Raw genomic sequence first — 20,388 nt, 5'->3', positions numbered from 1 at the left:
TTTTCTAATTGGTTCTCATTTGAAATGAATAGAACTTGAGATGCTTTGCTCAGGGCCTGCGTGCAGTGGTCATGAGTAGTGACTTGTGAATGTGCTCCTCAGGAATGTGTTCCAGAAGACCTGGCGCTGAAGAAGAAGGTTTTTGCTCAGTTAGATGGAATCATCAGTGATGATGTTGTCCTCAGCAGCTCCACCTCATGCCTCTTGCCCTCCCAGCTGTTTGCTGGGTTAGTGCATGTGAAGCAGTGCATTGTGGCTCATCCTGTGAGTATATCAAACCTGGATGTTGTTCATATCTCTTTCTGGTTTTGGGGAGTATTACATTTTGTTTAATCCACTAGTATTTTTTAACTGCTTTGTTGACATGTAATTCACATATCACACAATTCAAATTGTACAATTTAGTGGTTTTTAGCGTATTTAGAGAGTTGTACAAGACCAGCATTTTCTAAAAGAATTTTATCCAAAATTTTTTTGGATTGCATATATGTACCTAATGCATGGTGGGACAGAATAAGCAATCCTTACAGACTTTCACCCTCGAGTAGCTCACTGTCCAAACAAGGAGAAAGAATACTAAACTAACAATTCTCCTACTGAAGAAAAAGTCTAATTAAAATAATGTGTACACTGTCACTTGTACTGTGTGGGATGAGTTTTACTAAAATGCAGATTTTCAGTCTTACTTGAGATTTCAGTTCGGTACAAACCCCTCCTTCTTAGTGGTCCCTTCCCCCCATCTGTTGTAATTACTGGACAAACTTATTCACTAGGAGTACATTAGGAGGCATAGTAGGCAATGGGTTTAAAGTTGGCATGGAAGCACTCAATGCATCTTCTTGAGATTAATGTGTTAGTGTGAGGATCAGAGAGAGGAGTCACAGGTCACTTGGCGGATGTTCGAGTCCCAGCTGTGAGCTCTGCATGACCTTGGAGGACCCTGATGATCTGTTAGGACAGAAAATCTAGCTTAGCTCAGGTCATCAGAAGTGTAACAGTACAGGATGATGATCACATCTTTAGCACCACCAGGCCTTTGGAGGTGAAGGCTCGGGAGAAGCTACATGAAGAAGCTGGGAAGATCAGATAGAATCTGATTGGGCTGATGAGAAGAGTGTATGAGTTTGGGAAAGAGTATAAGAATGACCCTAGGCTAAGAACTACAAACGGGAGTGTAGAATTGTGAGGGGACCAGCTGAACTGGAAGAGCATATATACTTGGGAGTCGGAGGAGAAAGGAGAAGGCTTGGAAAGAGTTGTGTTGTAGAGAAACAGAATTGCTCTGAGGAATTGGACTGGTTTAGGGACAGAACAGTGGTGTTGCAATGAAGACACTGTCTTTGGAGGGTGGGTAGTCTGAAGGTGGCTCAGAGAGGGGGCAGACAGTTCACAGAACCTGGGACAGCATTCCATGTGGGAATGGCCCCAGAAGAAGTTAGGGCCTCTAGAACTGAGAGCAAGGATGTTCTGCCTTCTAAGCAAGAGTAGTTTAGAGTGAGGAGGTCGGAGGTTGGCATAGGGAGGTGAAGGAAAAGATTAAGTCACAGATGGTGGCTAGATTTTATATGGACTACCACTTAAGGTCTGTGTGGTTTGAGATGTCTAGATATCCTTACACTGAAGTATAGTGGAAAGTGTGAAGAATAATTATGAAATAAAGAGACTTAGGCCCATAGGATAAAAGCAGGCACACTTAATTACCATTCAAATACAGGTGAATTAGCACCATGAAAACCTTAAATGAAGCACCTAAAGGCCATGTTCTATAAAGCATGTCAGCTTTTGCTTCTGTGACATTTACATGCTCATAAAATCCCTTAAAAACCATAAACCACTTACTAGATTTTTACTCAATTGCTTCATTGCTTGAAAGCTTGAAATGTTTAACCGTTTATTTTTACTTCTGAGGCAGTTTAGAAAAACAACTACTAAATCAAATTGTTCAGAAAATACCTCCTAAATCCTTTGATAAGACTTGCTCAGTGTCACTAATCATCAGGGAAACTGCAAATCAAAACCAAATCATAATGACATATCACCTCACACCTGTCAGAATGGTTATCATCAAAAAGTCAACAAACAAACAAATAAAAAACAAAACAAAGAATCGAATCCATGAATAAAACATACAAAAAGTCAGCAAACAAGTGCTAGTCAGGATGGGAAGAAAAGTAGCCCTCATGCATTGTTGGTGAGATTGCAAATTGGTGCAACCACTATGAAAAACAGTACGGAGGTTATTAAGAAAATTAAAAATAGATTTAACTTACGATCTAACAATCCCAACTTTGGGGTATTTTCCCAAAGAAATCCAAAATGCTAATTAAAAAAGATACATGCACCCCTATATTCATTGCATCATTATTATTACAGTAGCCAAGATATGGAAGCAACCCAAATGTCCATTAATAAATGAATGGATAAAGAAAATATGATACATATATACAATGGAATATTACTCAGCCATAAAAAAGTAAAATTTTGCCATTTACAGCAATATGGATGGACATAGAGGGTATTATGCTAAGTAAAATATGTCTGACAAAGGAGAAAGACAAATATCATTTGATTCCAAAACAAATGAACAAACAAAACAGAAATAGACTCACAGAAACAGATACTAAAGGGATGGTTGGTGTGAGGGTCTGGGGGAAAAGGGGAGGAGTTCATAATATTGTGATAAGTTACATGGTGACAGATGACTATCAGAATTAGGGGGGTGATCACATTGTAAGGTATGAAAATTATATTATACACTATATTATACACATGAAATTAATATAACCAGTATACCAAATTATCTATATATATATAAACCTAAGTGACCAAATGACCAAACGACTGGTCACTATGACACGCACTGACCACCACATAGAAACTGCCCCTGGTGGACAGTGCGCTCCCACAGAGGGAGCACTGCTCAGTCAGAAGCCTTGAGCCGGGCTCACAGCTGGCGAGCACAGTGGCAGAGGTGGGAGCCTCTCCCGCTTCCAAGGCAATGCTAGGATGTCCAACTGCCTGCCCTGGCCTGCTCCCCATTTCCCTAGTGCTCCCGGACTGAGGGTGCAGGCCTGGCTGAGAGGACCCCCCCAGAGCACAAATTTTGTGCACCAGGCCTCTAGTACTTAAATAAAAAGTTATTGGAAAAAAACTTTTACTACATTTATTCCATTTTAATTTACCCCTGGGTGAGATCGCACCTTACTTATTTCTTCTGTCCACTAGCCCAGTGCCTCTGACTAGGTGCTCGGTCAGTGACTTGAATAATGACATTTCTCTCCTTCATACCATCCCAGTTTTTCTGAGTTTTACTTATTTAATGAAATACAAACTGCATAGTCAAAGTCAGTCAAACTTCAGTTTAAAAATTAACCTCTCATTACTTTTATAAATTATTTGAAACCCAAATGACATTAACTAAAGCAAATCAAATCACCCAGGTAACCATCTTTGGAATTTTATCCCTTTTTCCTTCTGTGCTGGTATCATTCACCTTTTGATCATATCACTGACCTCTGCAAAGGACAAAAAGCATCTTGGACAATTCAATCTTAGCTGGACTGGCAGTACCTATGGAACACAGAACTGTTGGTAACCTTTTTTTGTTTTGTTAATCTTCACCTGAGGATATTTTTTCCACTAATTTTTAGAGAGAGCAGAAGGAAGGGGGGGGGGGATGAGGGGAAGGAGAGAGAGAGGGGAGAGAGAGATCAATGTGAGAGAGACACATCAATTGGTTGCCTCCTGAATATTCCCCTGCTGGTGCCAGGAATTGGACCTAAAACCCAGGTACTTGCCGTTGACTGAGATTCAAATGTGAGACCCTTTGGTGCACGAGCTGATGCTCTGACCAAGGACCATTGGTAATCTTGGAGGAGCTGCAGAGTTTTCTGTTACTGCTGGCCAGGCAGGAGCAGCTCAAGGTGTCAGCTTACATGCCACTGCCCTAGCTCAAGGCCCATAACTGGCATCCTCTGTCTGGACAGGAACAGGGTAAAGGAAGAGGAAGCTTGTTCATGCCACAGAAGGGCCATCTGCCAGGGAGTTTTGACATCACACATGTTCTCTTGGTGGGCAACTTTCCAGTGGGCCTTTCAGCACTGGTTGTGCTCTCTCAGCATCCAGGTAGTTGAAATGGGATTTAGAGGGAAAAAGTAATAGGTGAAGCAAGAGGGATGATACAACCATTCTCCATGTCCTGACATTCTGATATTTTTTTGCTGCTTTTCACAGTCTGCCTGTCCTCCCTGTAGAGGGGTCGAGGCCATTTGGGGCAATGTTGGCCAATGACTGTCTGAAGGTCCAGTTTGGTGCAGTCTCTCTTAGTGCTTAGATTCTATGTCAGCAGCCCATCCAGACACCCCAGGTTTCCACCAATAGTTTTAGCTGCACTTTATAATTAAGTTTTCCCTTTCTCCTTCCTTATTTCAGTTGGGGATGTGATGGTCCCGTGGAGCTTATGGGGCCTCATTAGTGCATCCAGTGCTCTTGGTGTTCCTCTGTGTGTTACAGATGCTCCATAGATGGGACTGCCTTGGGGTGACACATGCCAGCCCACAGGGTTTTGGCCCTGAATGGGCAGCTCCCAAAGGCACATCTGTAGCCTAGTTACCAATCAGGCTGGTAGCTAGGAGCTGGGCTGCAGGCTGGCCTGCACAGGTGCCTAAGGTGCTTTGGTCCAGCACTCCCTGCCATGCATACACCTGCTCTGCTGCACCTCTGAGCCCACTTGTCTACGTGCAGGTGGTCATTGGAACGTCCACTTCTGGGTTTGCTGTGTGTGGAGAATGCATGTATTTGTGTGTCCTGCTCCAGATTGCCAGCTCCCTAGTCACAGGGCTGCATTTTAAATTTTTTATTATTTATTTATTTATTTATTTATTTATTTTTATCTCTGTGGAGGACAAACGTAAATTATCAAAATACTGAGAGATGACATCCTCTGAACCAGCTGTGCACAAGGACCCCTTCGCTTTTGTATCATGTTGTAAGCGGAAGAGGAGTTTGCCTGACAGAAGTGCCTGCTGTGTGGGTATGAGTGGATCTTTGGAGAAGGGACAGCCTGCCTTTCATCTGTGAGGTTAACTTCTTTAATCGGCTGCGGAGAGAATAAATGGGCTCTGTGTCCCGGGTGTGCTATCATCCGATCACATGCCTCCGGCTCTGTTCCAGAGTCAGGCAAGGCTTTTCACGAGGTGAATGGAGAAAGGGTCCCTGTGCTGCCAGCTCCACCTGAGCTTTCAGACAGCCTGTGCCAGCCGCATCCTGGGCCTCCAACAGGGCTCAGCCCAGGCACCAGCGTGCTTAACCTTTAAAGCAGCGGTCGCCAGTCGGTGGTCCACGGACCATGGTGATCCGTGATGTCTGAAAGGTTGGTGACCACTACTTTAAAGAAATCACTTCCTTTTCTTCTTTGTTTTCCCCATTTCTTGAGGGGCTGCTTCCCTCTGTTCCTCATAGACCAACAGCAAAGGCCTGTCCTATGTCAGGAAGGGAAGAACATTTCAGGAAGTAGCTATTCTTTCCTTTGTAGTGGAATCACATTGTTTTTCTCTCCTCTCCCTTCCTCTCCTCACATATGTACCATGTTAAATTTATGATTTAGCCTGTCATGATTGTCAGGATCCTCCTCTGAGCATGGAATAGGGATTAATTTCCTTATCATAGGAGGAGGCACTCTGGCAAGAATAACCCCATCCAAGCCCCTGGGCACCTGGAGGTCCTTTCCTAGCAGCCTGTCACCTTGCGCTGGGGGACACCGCAAAGGGCTGGTCCCCGTAGCTGGGGCTTTTATAGTGGGTGCTGGGCAATGGCTGCAGGACTCCAAACTGGAGGTGGTGTGATGGGGCTCCTGCTTTTAATTTTGTTGTTGTTGTGTTATTTTTGTTAATCCTTACTGGAGGATATTTTCCCCATTGATTTTGAGAAAGAGAGAGAGAGAGAGAGAGAGAGAGAGAGAGAGAGAGAGAGAGAGAGAGGGAGAGAGATATCAATGTGATAGAGACACATTGATTGGTTGCCTCCTGAAGGTGCCTCTACCCAGGCCAGGAATTGAACCCACAATCCAGGGACTGGGTATCAAACCCACAACCCTTCTATGCATGGGCCTATGCTCTAACCACCTTGCAAACTGGTCGGGGCCCTACTTTTACTTTTTAAAAAATGCTTCCTTGTGAAAAAATACACAACATTAACTACCTTAACTATTTTAAGTGTTCAGTTCAGTGACATTAAGTACATTCACACTGTAGTGCAACCATCACTACCATCCATCTCAAGAACTCGTTTCATCTTGCAAAATGGAAGCTCTGTCTCCATTAAACAACTCCCAATTTCCCTCCCAGAGCCCTGGGAAGCCACCATTCTCCTTTTTGTACCTTCTGTCTCTATGGATTTGACAGCTCCACCTTACGAAGGGTAACTCTGGCAATGACAGCTGAGCCTGCAGGAGGAGGCCAGTGAAGAGAGGAGAGCATCAGAACCCAAGTTGAAAGTGATGGTTGGAGCTAAGTGTATAGCAGAGGGAATGGATTCTTTTGAGAGATGTGAATGTAATTGAGAAGACTTTTGCCACTGATAGAAATGGGTGAGGAGGTAGGGAGAGGCTGGGAGCAAGGATGCTTCTTGTGGTACTAAGCTGAGTGTTCTTATCAAGTCGGGGAGCTGGAAAGAGGGCGGGTGTGGGTGGAGAGCCAGGAGTTTAGTTTGTGGCAGGCTGTGATATGATGAGGGAAGGTACCCAGTGCACAATTCAAATGGGGGTCTGGAGTGGGAGCTGCGCTCGGGTGCAGTCTCCGCATCTTGATGGCACTAATGCTCTAGGAGTGACAAGCCCTCCTGGAGGTCTGGTCACAGAGGACAGTGAGGGTGCCGGAACCATCACTCAGAGAGGGCACGGGCAGGCCCAGAGCCTGTGAGGAGGACAGACAGGGAACTAGCAAGTTTTCCTGAAGATGCTTTTAAACTGTTTGTCTCCATCTGTGCTTGCTACGTGAAGCTTAGAACAACGAAGAGACCCTGAGCCAAGCATCCCTGCTCTACAGTGAGAAAGTTCATCTGATACAAACACAGTCCAGTTCCTATAACTCTGATTTTTAAAAAGGTCAGAGGTGAAATTTTTGCTTTTTTTTTTTTTAATAAGAATTCAATAATTAAGGCAGGAGACAGTGATTCAAGTGAGGCATTGATTTATAATTTATTTTGAAAACAGATGCCATCTCTCACTTTCTAAGAGGGCTGAGCAAGTGTGACCAGGACAGGCTGAGAGTAGGAGCCATTAAAATATAGCTGTATTTGGACTAGCCACCTCTTCTAGGCAGTGTCCTAGGAGAAATACATTTTCTTTTCCTTTTCTGTTGGAAAAGGATTTTAAAATGGATACTTCTTGTAGTTATTTGGTAACATGGGGTCCTACCAATTTTAACCCATGTATAAAGGAAAAACCACCCACAAGCAGCACCTGGGGAAGTTTACTGTGGCACCTGAGGTGTTATGTGGTGCTGTCTGAGGACATCTGATAATTTTCTCTGGGAATCTTCAAGAATGGCTCCTCAAAGTCAACCAAGAAAATCATAGCCAACTGTTTTGGTGCTGGGCTGGACAAGCATTCCCATCGGACCTACTCCTGAGGACGGGCCCTCCTGTCCGAGACTTTGAGCCCAGGTCCAGGCTGTGGAGGGTTCTGGGCTGAGCAGTTTACAGGGGAGCTTTGACTGGGGAGGTTGGGGTTTGAAGTCAATATGGAAAGTTAACAAAATGCCAAGTTTTGGGAAATATGCTGCCAGTTATTTCTAATGGATGCAAAATTGCAGGACCTACGGTGACTGTCCTGGGAAGAGGTGAGTATTGTCGGTGGGAAGTCTGCACAGCTGGTAGCAGTGAAATCCCCTAGAGGCCAGAGGTTTGGGAATAGCTGTAATGTACAGGATGGTGGTATGAATCTCCAAATTTTAACTCTTATGTTGGACGTGATTCTTTAAACAAAACTATGTAATCCGGTGCTGGAGTTCCTTCTTTTCCTCTCTCCTTTGTGAATTAATACTCTGTTTTTTGAGTTTGGTGTCATTGGGGTGTGAATGTAAGGGTCCTTTCCAGAGAGGAATCTGGCTATCAGACAGGCGGCCAACAGGGTCTGCAGAATGATGCCCAAACTCTGGAGCTGTCTGTTGACTGTCCTCACCTCTGTCTCACAAGGTGAATCCCCCGTATTATGTCCCTCTGGTGGAGCTGGTTCCCCACCCGGAGACAGCCCCTGCCACAGTGGACAGGACCCACGCCCTGATGCAGAAGATCGGACAGTCCCCGGTCAGAGTCCTGAGGGAGGTCGATGGATTTGTCCTGAATCGCCTGCAGTATGCGGTCATCAGCGAGGCCTGGAGGCTGGTGCAGGTACACAGGCTGCAGTGGCCAGTGGGGACAATAGTGGGGACAGTGAGAGGGAAGAGGGGATGATTGAGGGGGGGTTGGGGATGGTTGCCAGCCAAGAGGGGAAGCAGAGTGGAAACAGCTTCCTGGGGGCAGTGGCTGCAGGAAGTCAGCGTAAAGCCTCCTCGCTGTTTCTGGAGCCTGACTGTCAGCTGTTTTCTCAGGTGCAGTGAAAAGGCCATGAGGATAAACTGTCAGCGCAGCACTCATTGTTTCAAAGATGCTGTTACATGGAGTCATTTGACGTAGGACAGGATGATATACTGTTTGCTGCTCCTATGTGTCATTGTCACATAATTGTCTCTGGGTGACATGCTGCATTTCCCATAGACCCAGACTACTCACTCCCAGTGTCATCATCTTTCATCATCTTTCAGGAGGAAAAAAATTACATTTTGAGTACAGTACACATGTGTCCTCTAAATGAACCCAATTTATTTCAAAAGCTTGAGAAGAAGCAATTATAATTATATTTGTTAGTAACAGGCTTGTCATACATAGAAAAAGAACATTATTTATTTTTTCACAATTAACCTCCTCCTCTAATGAAAGGATTTTGCATGTCACCTAAGAAGTGGCCTGCAAAGTGGCCTCCCTGCACACACTCCCAGCCACATTTGCATGGGGACTCGGTGCCCCAGGACCCGAAGTGCAGGGCGGGTTGTGCTCAGGAAGGTGACAGCACTGCCCCCTGCACTGGGCCCACAGCTCCTGTCTGAGCCTTAGGCAGGCCTGTGGGTCCCAGCCTGGGACAGGGACAAAGACTCTGCAGCCCCCGTGCAGGATGCAGTGGCCTTCTGCCTCCCTGTTTGGTATTTGGGCACAGCTCATGGACCTCACTGCCCAGTGCATTTGCCACACAACACCTGCAACTCTGTGTTCTCACTGTTTAAGTCCACTTAGTGGTCTCATATATGCAAAACAGTGCGTATGGTTCCCACCTTCAAGTTTGCAGTTTTAATTTCTTAGCAATTGCAGAACGTCTTTGAATTTCATTTTGTGGTAAAATATTTGAAAGAAATGCTGAACTAAAAACACCCCTTGGGAGAGCTATTTAAAATATTTCCACTTGTCTAGACTAGGGGAACAATAGATATGTACAAGAAAAACTCAACATTACAGTAAAACACGTGGGAAGAGCCACAGAGGATTCTGCTGTCCCCTTCACTGGCTGGAGAGGTGGGAAGGTGGAGCAGTCTATTTGGGTGCTTTGTCAGTTCTTTACTGATTCAGGTATTACATATGTGTCATTATCCTCCCCTTACCCTCCACCTCCCACCCCCAAGTTTGCCCCCCCCCCCTGGTGTCTGTGTCCATTGGTTAGGCTTATATGCATGCATACAAGTGCTTTGGTTGATCTCTCCCCCTTACTCCTCCCCTCCCCTACCTTCCCTCTGAGGTTTGATGGTCTGATCGATGCTTCTCTATCTCTGGATCTGTTTTTGTTCATCAGTTTATGTTGTTCATTATTTTCCACAAATGAGTGAGATCATGGGATATTTATCTTCCTCTGACTGACTTATTTTGCTTAGTATAATGCTCTCCAGTTCTATCCATGCTGTTCCTCCTCCTCCTCCTCCTCCTCCTCCTCCTCCTCCTCCTCCTCCTCCTCCTCCTCCTCCTCCTCCTCCTTCTTCTTCTTCTTCTTCTTCTTCTTCTTCTTCTTCTTTTAATTTTTATAACAGCATAGTATTCCACTGTGTAGATGTACCACAGTTTTCTAATCCATTCATCTGCTAATGGGCACTTAGGCTGTTTCCAAATCTTAGCTATTATAAATTGTGCTGCTATGAACATAGGGGTGCAAATATCCTTTCTGATTGATGTTTCTGGTTTGTTGGGATATATCCTTAGAAGTGGAATCACTGGGTCAAATGGGAGTTCCATTTTCAGTTTTTTGAGGAAACTCCATACTGTTCTCCACAGTGGCTGCACCAGTCTGCATTCCCACCAGTAGTGCACGAGGGTTCCTTTTTCTCCACATCCTCTCCAGAACTTCTCATTTGTTTATTTGCCCTTATTGGCTTATTTTACCCACCTTTATTTAGACCATCCTGTTTCCAGGGGATAATGGCAGACAGAGTGTTCTGCTGGTTTGGGGGGATGATATACCTTCTGAAAAGGGAATCCTGCATGTGTCTCTACAGTGGCTGCTGTAAAATTCACATGCCTCGAGTCCTCATAGGAACCGAGTGCTGAGACCCAGTAGCATACAGTGTGAATGTGACAAAATGAGAAGCTATAGAAATGAGATTAAGAAAGTGTAAATAGAACTCAAAGAAATGCCTTCGGTGGAAGTCTCAGTGATAATTCACTTTAAAAAATTGAGTCCTAGTGAGGTGGCTCAGTTGGTGGGAATGTCCTCCCATACACCAAAAGGTTGTGGGTTTGATTCCTGATTTGGGGTGCATATTGAAGGCAAACTGATGTGTTTCTCTCTCTCTCTCTCTCTCTCTCTCTCTCTCTCTCTCTCTCTCTCTCTCTCTCCCTCCCTCCCTCCCTCCCTCCCTCCCTCCCTCCCTCCCTCCCTTCTTTCCTCTCTAAAATCAAGTAAAAATCCTCAGATGAGGATTAAAATAAATTAAAAAAAAATAAAGTTGAATGCCCGGCCAGTGTGGTTCAGTGGTTGAATGTTGACCTATGAACCAGGAGGTCATGGTTCAATTCCATGTCAGGGCACATGCCCGAGCTTTGAGCTCAATTCCCAGTGGGGTCTCGGTCTCTCTCTCTCTCTCTCTCTCTCTCTCTCTCTCTCTCTCTCTCTCTCTCTCTCTCTTTCTCCTTTCCTCTCTGAAATAAAAAACTATATATTTTTTTTTAAAAAAAACAAGGTTGATCTGCAGACAGTGAGAATGAAGGCAGATGTAGAAACTGCAGATCTCTCTGTCCAGATTGGGGTGAGGGTGTGACCAAAGAGCTGTGGGCATCCCTAAACTCTGCTGGGAAGACTTACAGAGACAGTGAAGTGTCTCTCTTGTGGGGTAAGGGCTCAAGGGGAGGGAATGTGGAGGGAAGGTGGACTTCCGGTGCTGTGCCTGCTTTTACTGTCACTGCTCAGGGGCAGTTGCTTCTTTGGCCTCCCAGATATGGGAGGGCCACTGGGCATGCACCTGCTCCTCAAGTAGCTGCTTACAAGGGCAAAGAAGCTGCAGGTCTCACCCCACCAGAGCAGGGTACCTCCTTTTGCGCATGTGGCCACCTCTGGGTTCTCTACCCCAGAAGAGATACCATCCCCCACTCACTCTCCCTGCGAAGAGTGGATCAATATTTCTGCTTATTAGAGAGTTTGGTTCAAGGATTCTTGTCTTTATTGCATGAATTTCTTGAAAGAAAACCATTGCTTCTTGGGGGTCTGTTTCCATTTAGGGTATGAGAGTCAGGAAAGGTAAGAATGTCTCCTTAGAACTGCCCCTTCATCTTTGTTATCTGTACATGTGCATCGAGCCAGCAGGAGCTGGGCTTAAATGACACCCCTTTGACTCACAATTTCTTTCTTTCTTTCTTTCTTTCTTTCTTTCTTTCTTTCTTTCTTTCTTTCTTTCTTTCTTAAATAAACCTTTATTGTTCATATTGTTACAAAAGTTCCTCATTCTTTCCCCCTTCTACCGGGTTCTTATCCCACCCCCATTGTCTTCATCCATAGGTGCACAGTTTATGTTCAGTCTCTTCCCACACACCCCACTCCCCTTTTCCTCAAGAATCATCAGTTCACTCCCCTTCCATACCTCTGATTCTATTATATTCAACAGTTAATATTGTTCATCAAGTTTTTTAATTCCCTTGGTTTTTAGATTCACTTGTTGATAGTTACGTATTTGTTGTTCATAATTTTTATCTTTATTTTCTTCCTCTACCTAAAGAACCTCCTTCAGCAATTCATATAATTCTGGTTTGGCGGTGATGAACTCCTTTAGCTTTTTTTTATTAGTGAAGTTCTTTATCTGGCCTTCGATTCTGAGTGATAGCTTTGCTGGGTAGAGTATTTTTGGCTGTAGGTTCTTGCTATTCATCACCTTGAATATTTCTTGCCATTCCCATCTGGTCTGCATGGTTTCTGTTAAGAAATCAGCTGACAATCGTATGGGTGCTCCTTTATAGGTAACTACCTGCTTTTCTCTTGCTGCTTTTAATATTCTCTCTTTGTCTTTTGCTCTTGGAATTTTAATTATGATGTGTCTTGGTGTAGTCCTCTTTGGATTCCTTTTGTTTGGGGTTCTGTGTGCTTCCTGGACTTGTAAGTCTATTTTTTTCACCAGGTGGGGGAAGTTTTCTGTCACTATTTTTTTCAATATGTTTTTGGTATCTTGCTCTCTCTCATCTTCTGAGACCCCCCATAATTTTGATGTTGGTCCACTTGAAGTTGTCCCAGAGGTTTCTTACATTATCTTCAACTTTCTGGATTCTCTTGTCTTCTTGCTTCTATGGAGGAGTGTGCTCTGGCTCTTTGTGTTCCAAATCTTTGACTTGATTCTTGCAATCTTCCATTCTGTTTTTAGGACTCTGTATAATTTTTTTTTAATTTCAGACAATGTATTCTTTATTTCTAGTTGATCCCTTTTCATATCCTCATAGGTCTCGTTTATTTTATCGGCCTTTTCTAGGAAATTCTTGAAAAACCTTATAAGCATGGTTTTGAACTCTATATCCAGGCACTTTTTGTCCTCCATTTCTTTCATTTGTGATCTATTTCCTTGTCTCGGCATTTTCGCTGCTTCCCTGTGTTGGCTTTGTGTGTTCAGGTGTCCTATATGGTTCAGTGGGTCAGCCTTCCAGTTATCTGAAGTGGACACTCTTGGTGCACCCCTTTGTGGACTGTGTGTACAGTCTTTTGTAGTTAAGTCTTAATTGTTGTTGGTATCACTGGGAAGAACTGACCTCCAGGCCAATTGGCTGTGAGGATCAGCTGTGTCTATGCCGGGAGACAGCCTTATTCAAAAGCCTCTGTGCTCAGCTTGGATGGGGTGGAACTTCAGGGTGGAGCCTACAGTCTTGGCTTTTGGTTAGCCCTGCCCTATGAGGTTCCTGAGTCTCAGTGTTCCTCAGTGTCCTTTGGTACTCGCTGCACCCTCGCGCAATGTGCGCGACTTGGGGCTCTGCCTTTTGCCGCTCCCCTGAGTTTCTGCCTTACAGCCCAGATTCCCTCTGTATGTGTCTGGGTGCCCAGGGTCTCGATCAGAACTGGGGTGCAGTGCTGTCGGAACTGGGGCTCAGCACAGTCCGGAGCTTTTGTCTCCTTCCTGCCAGGGCAATCCAGCAGCACAGTCAACAGTCCTTCTTCGGCACGCAATGTGCGCGACTCTGGGGCTCTGCCTTTTGCCGCTCCCCTGAGTTTCCGCCTTACAGCCCAGATTCCCTCCATATGAGCTTGGGTCCCCAGGGTCTGGTCTAGAACTGGGGTTCAGTGCAGTTGGAAGTGGGGTTCAGAGCAGTCTGGAGCTTTTGTCTCCTTCCTGCTAGGGCAATCCAGCGGCACAGTCAACACTCCCTCCTCTGCATGCAATGTGCTCGACTCCGGGGCTCTGCCTTTCGCTGTTCCCCTGAGTTTCTGCCTTACAGCCTAGAATCCCTCTGTATGAGCCTGGGACCCCAGTGTCTTGCCCAGAATTGGGGATCAGTGCAGTCAGAACTGAGGTTCAGCACAGCCTGGAGCTTTCATCTCCTTCCTGCTGAGGAACGCCAGCCAGGCACTCAGCCGTCCTCCTCTCTGACTCTGTCCTCTCCCCACATGTGCACTGTGTCTGTGTACCTTAGGCTTTTACAGCTCCTCTGACTTTCCTTCTGGTTTTCTTTTTCCTTCTTGTTGTAGAATTTTCAGTCAGTCAACTTTCCTGTAGTTCTGGATAGTGTCCACTTTATATTTTAGCTGTATTTTTTGAAATTGTGTGAGGCTGCAGTTAGGCATTTACCTATGCCGCCATCTTGGTTTCCTCCTGACTCACAATTTCAGAGCCAGTTAAACTTGATTAGATTTAGGATGTTCCAAGTTAATCTCAAAGCATTTAAGGTCAGCTTTATTGTAAAAAGGAGCTGAATCTGGGAAGTTTTACAATAAAAACTAAAGATTTAAAAACATTTTTTAAGTTAAAAAGATAAAAAAGCCTTGCAGAGTTCATTTTTCCATGACATGCTCTTTCTTGGGTGGGTTTCCTGTGTGGACGGAAGGCCCCGAGGTGCAGCCTGGATGTGGTGAGCAGAATGAGCTGAGATGAGCAGGAGTAGCCCTGTCCAAGGACTCACATAGGTGCCTCTGGTTCACGACTTCCTGGATTCACAAAGCGTGTTGAAAATTGGCAGAACCTTTTCTCTTTGACCCCAGACAGGGCTGGTGTCTCCAGCCTGGGTGGAAAAGGTGCAAGGTGACTTGATTCTGGAGCTCCAGGCAGTCTTGTGTGGATAGGGGTCTGTGTGCTTCTGTCCTGACTTTTGAGGTGATGGTCAGCAATAGATCAAGGAATGCCATTCCATTGGCTGTGTAAACCTAGTCCAACCATGAATTTCCAAGGCCCTACCCTCCCATTGGATATGAGCTGGAGTGGGACAGGCAGGGGCCTGGCCCAAAAGATGGCCTACATCCCCGCCCAGCCTTGGTGGTGTCCTTATATGGAGGTCAGAGGGGCCGAGGAAGCTGCTTTGCCACTTGCTAATAACTCTGTTGATGTGGAGGACACTTTTGTAACCGGACAATCAGTGGGTCCATGCTGCTTGTCACTGCTTGGACCAATTAAGCAGAGACGGGTTGAATCATATGTGAGTATTTATTCCAATAATGTCAGCAGAATGGGAGAACAGCAGGACAACCACAAAAATCTGCTCTCTACTCCACCATAAACCAGCTGCTTATATTGGGTAGAAGGACACAGATTACATGGGAAATAGGCACAAGGGTGTGTCCAATGGGCAGTTTACAAGTAATGCAGCTGGAGATTTGCAGAAGCCTGCAGGTATACAAAGGCGGAGAGGGTGGGTAGGGGGGAAATGGGGTGGTGGAGGGTGGTGGAGGGTGTCTAAAAGGATTAGCATTATGCAAAGGGCTGGCAGCTCTGGTTTCTGCGACAAGGCTATTTATTAATCTTTACATGATGATAGGCAGCCCCTGGATGGGAGGATGGGCTGCATTTCCAGGTGAGCTCCCAGGTCCCTACTACTGCCAGCCAAGTTAGAATGTGCTTTCTTTAATCAGAACAAAACAATCACGGTTAACAGAGCATGATTAATATTTCTTACAATTATAACTGGTCCCCAATGTTCTATTTCTGCCCCTATCACTTTGATTGGCATTCCCATGTTGGACAGCCTTGCATGCCTAGAATAAATCTCACTTGGTTTTGGTGTGTCATTCTTTTTAGACATTGCTGGATTTGATTTGCTGATGTTGAGAATTTTTTGCATCTAAGTTCAGAAGAGATACTGGTCTATAGTTTTCTTCATTTTTTACTATCTTTATTTTATTTTGATATCAAGGCAATATTGCATAGATATTAAGGTGATAATGTATAAAATGAGTTAGAAGTGTCTGTCTTCTTCTATTGCCTGGAAGATATTGTAAAGTTTTTGTTAATTCTTCTTTGTTTGGTAGAATTCTCCAGTGAAACCCACTAGGCCTGGAGAGTTCTTTTTCAGGAGGTTTTTAATTACAAACTCCACTTCTTTAATAGTATAGAACCATTCAGGTTTCTGTTTCATTGTGGTTGATTTTGATGGTTTGTGGTTTTTGAGATATTGGTGTATTTCTTTTGAGTTGTGAATTTATGAATATAAAGTTGTTGGTGGAACTCTCTTATTATCCTTTTAGTGGGTGCAGTGTCTGAAGTGATGGCCCTGGTGTCTGCTCTCTCTTTAGCCTTGTCAGTCTTGCTAGAGGATTATCAATTTTGTTTATTTTTTGAAGAGGCAACTTTTTATTTCATTGACTTTCTCTGTGGTTTTCTTGTTTTTAACTTTACTTACTAACTCCAGAGGGCATATTTTAATACTTGTAGCCAAGAATGAAAGAGAAATTAAGAAAGGTAGGGTGAAGGGATGGGTGGGGCTCGAGAGGGCACCCAAGCCGCAGGTTTCATTTCTAGGTCAGAAAGCAAAGTGCCAGGAATAAGAAGCACCTTGTCTTTCTGCATCCTAGACCGTGACACACTGCCTTGTCACAGCCTGTGAACGTGCCTGTCCCCACACAGCTCTGCAAAGGCAGGGACTGTCTGGGAGAAGATGGGTGCCCAGAAATCTGAGGGGCTGTGGAGGGAGCTGGGTTCTATTGTCTCGGGCCTCACTCCATTTTCCCTTCCAGTTGGCTTCAGAATCAGGATGCAGCTGCCCTTGTAAGCCTGGATATGCCAGATGTACAAGTCTGGCTGCAGCCCAGCAGCCCAAGATTGGGTCACAGGGTGACAGGAACCTGTTGGCCAGGAATGTGACTTCCTGCTGATATTCTTAAGCTAATGAGCACAATCAGGGAAGTTGTGTAGTAGTGATAAAATCTCGCCCAGAAATTAGCTGAGCTTGTACTACCCATAAATCATTGTTCCATATAGGAGGGGTGAGTAGAAGTGAGCAGACGTGAGTCATGGGGCCAGGAACAGGTTCTCAGCCTGTTGGATGTGCTGCTGGAGATATGTGGAGAGTGCTGAGCTCAGTTCCCACATCCTTCTGAGCTGTGGGATCACTAAGCTGGATCTCTGTTCCCTGGGCTCTAAGCTACAGAAGCTCAGTTCTTGGTTTCTCATCAGGGAAGGGTGGTCTGTGGGACCCAGTTGGGATCTTCTGAGATTCCAGAACTTTGTCTGAGAGCTTTATTTTCAGACATGAATGCCCCCAAGAGTTATGAGGAATTTTTTCAGGTAATAAAGTAGATCCCAAAGATCATGTAGTGATATTAACAGATGAGGCTCTTGGTAGTAGATGCCGTTGGGGATTCTGTTGAGTGTAATTCAAGAGAGTGAAAGGAATCGGGACTCAACACCAGGAACCTGGGATCCTTTGTTCATCAATGACTTCAGCCTGTACAGTATTTCAGAATTTTCAGAGAACTTGCCTTTACTTTCTCAGAATTTTTAGATATTTTCCAATCATTCAATCTTAAAACCATGCCATTTTTGCCTTCACAAATGAAGACACTAGCTCAGAAAGTTAGATTATCTGATTCATATTTCACAGACAGGCAGGGATTCAAACCTGTGCCACCTCTGTGTGTTTCTGTAAGTGGAGGAAACAATGGACTTAGGATATGATGAGGAATAGACAAGGATATATACATATGTTTAAGGATGAGAACATGCCTGGCATATTGTACAGTTTAGTAAATATTATGGATTATCATGATAATAACGATAATGACAATGTTTTCTGAGTCCCTGAGAACAATTTTTGTGTAAAACAGCTGTCACCTGTGAGTTAGCGCTGAGCTGAAATGCTCATATCCTAGCCACATCTGTGAGGTCTGGGGCTTGTGGGTGGCAGCATGAACCTGGGAGCTTTTTGAAAATGCAGCACCTCAAGTCCCACCCTACACCTGCAAAATCATAGTCTGTACCTTAACATGTGCACATTAAAGTTGGAGAAGTCCTGGCTCGCTGCTCAGGAAGACCTTGGCCTCAAAGTCTCCATGTATTCTATCTCATCTGTTCTAAGAAAACCCTTTTTTTTTTACATTTCACATCTTAGTTTTATCGGCAGCATTTTCCCTCTTAATGGAACATTAAATACTAATTTAACTTTCAACTGATGGGGTCTTAATCTTAATTTCAATGAGGTGCCTTATATTCTACCATCTTTTATTGTCTTTTCTTCTTCCATGTTTTTCTGTTTCTGTATGTCTCTTGTTTCTGACTCTCTTTATCCCTGACTTAGGCCTATAATAAACCTGCAGCGCTAACCGGCTTTTTTCTGTTCTGTGGAAAGGTTTTCATGTGGTCACTTTAGAGCAATGATTTTCAGTCCTAATTTTATGACACTGGATGCTTCTGGTTATCCCCAAAAGACGTGAACATCAATTTAAAAGAAAGATTTTATTCACTTTTGAATAAAACAAACACACCAGAACAAATGAATGTGAGGCTATTACAGTCCAGAGGATATAAGCTTCTGGTCCAAACCTGAGCTGGCCTCCCCACACACTCAGCACCAGTCACCCTCATCCAGTCTTTTGTTTTCAGAACAGGGATGCAAATTGTGGTCAGGTTTCCTCTTAGTCATGGGCCTGTGTGAAGAAAAGCAGGTCCATCCTGGGTGTGAGGCAAAAGGGCAGTCTCCTTGTAATGAGAGGGCCCTTCTCCTGCTACAGGGCTGGGGTCAGATGCACTGGCATCTTGTGTTTTTTGGCCAGGGAACGAGCAGCCTGCACATTAGGAATTGTTACCCTTAAGTTAAAATGTAGTTAGCCCCCTTATGGAGAGGTGGTTACACGGGGCTTGATTGATTGGGTGAACATGCTTTGGCAGGGGTTGGGGGGAGATGACGTAAAATTGTAAATTTACCACCATCACTGCCTCTTTCACCTGCAGAAGTCATGCAGAGGTAGGTGGTCTTTGGTTCTCCTCTCCTTCCATAAACCAGGATTAGCCTCAGTCCACTTCTTCATTTCTCCAATTCTCATTAATTCCCAGTATGCTTCCTTCTCACACATCTCCGAGAATATGCTGCTTCTATGGCCTGACCTTTTCTGACAGTCGGGGGGAGGCCCTATCATTCCATTGATGGCATTTTCCCTTAAGTATCACCTGAGCAGGTGCCCTGGGACCCAGTAAGTACATTACCTGCCAATTACTCAGACTTCTTTTGAAAGAAAAATAGTACAAAATGGGACAGTGAGGATGAAAAGAAGAAACTAGAGCAGCTCAGTGACTTATTTCACAGAGTTTGGGACCAAGGAGGCAGCAATTGTCCTGGGACTTCAGAGTCTCAACAAGAGAAAGCCCGTTGAAGCAGTCAGTTACTAGCAGGCAGCTGGGAGGTGGAGCTGTGGTAGTTTTTCTTTGGAGAGAGATGTCAGAGACACTATTCACTGCTTCAGGCTATGGCTATGCTGGAATGTGTCCAGCAGGAAAAAGTGAGGCTTAAGTAAAATATTACCATTCAGACAGTGGCAACATCTGTACCTGCTAGCAGAGTCATGTAGAAGGTGGGCTGGAATGTAAAGGGGAGTTAAAGAAGCCAAGAGAGAAGCAAGCTCTTGCCCTTCACACCACACCCTCAGCTGTAGGAGTTTCTACATGTTATGTATTTTAAAATTTAAACTTAAGCGTTTAGATTTTAATTTTCTTAAAGAAATAGTGTGCCAAGTGTCAGAGTGGATCGCCTGTGGTTATAAAAGCCTTCCCACTGAGCTCTGGGAATCTCTGAGCGCCTTCCCTTTCCCTGCCCTGAGCCTCGTGTCCTAGAAAAGCGCCACCTGTTCCCCTGTTGCATCCTGGGCGAGGCCTCCCTTAGGGATCAGCCTGGGCCGCGCGCCCTGCTTCACACAGGGCTCTGCAGGGCAGCGGTTCCTCTCGCCTCTGGTCCCACAGCAGGTCCTCATGCAGGCTCAGCTCGGGTCCTGCTGCACCCTGCCTGCCCTGTGGTCTGTGGCTCCTATTTTTGTCTCTTTTATTTTTTGTTTCTTTGTTTGTTTTCTTTTATTAGTTTTGTTACTGTTTGTTTTTGTATAGTTCCTTCTTTTATGTTCTGCTCAGGTTCAGCTACAGTGGACAAGGAGTCTTCCAACTCCCAATCTCCACTTTCCCTTTCTCACCTGGTCAAAAATTCATCCAGCAACATTTTAAAGACATTTTTTCCTGCTATTTCTGCATTATTTTGGCTCCTGGAAACATACCCAGACATTGGTATGGATAAGGCTGAGGGAATATCTCCAAGTCCTTCAGGACATGGAGCACACAGACCTTTCTGCCTCACTCACACCCTGTCTCCACTGACCCTGTGCTCACCTGCTCTCTATCTTTGTTGCCTTTCAGAGCCTGGGAATCAGCTTGTCTGTGG

The 20,388-nt window shown here is 44.8% G+C and overlaps 1 protein-coding gene across 2 annotated transcripts in view; it reads left to right on the top strand.

The window, feature by feature from the left end:
• Positions 1–20,388, top strand: part of CRYL1 (crystallin lambda 1) — a 140,353-nt gene that overhangs the window by 89,732 nt on the left and 30,233 nt on the right. Inside the window, exons 4-5 of one of the 2 annotated variants that reach the window (XM_036455514.2) lie at positions 103–264; positions 8,194–8,388. In XM_036455514.2, the coding sequence (XP_036311407.2) occupies positions 103–264; positions 8,194–8,388 (357 nt within the window). The remainder of the gene's footprint in view (positions 1–102; positions 265–8,193; positions 8,389–20,388) is intronic. The other variant, XM_036455515.2, reaches the window with a different exon arrangement.

Source organism: Pipistrellus kuhlii, unplaced genomic scaffold (assembly GCF_014108245.1).
Source record: "Pipistrellus kuhlii isolate mPipKuh1 unplaced genomic scaffold, mPipKuh1.p scaffold_m20_p_3, whole genome shotgun sequence".
Lineage (NCBI taxonomy): Eukaryota > Metazoa > Chordata > Mammalia > Chiroptera > Vespertilionidae > Pipistrellus > Pipistrellus kuhlii.
This window is presented reverse-complemented; position numbering and strand designations above follow the sequence as displayed.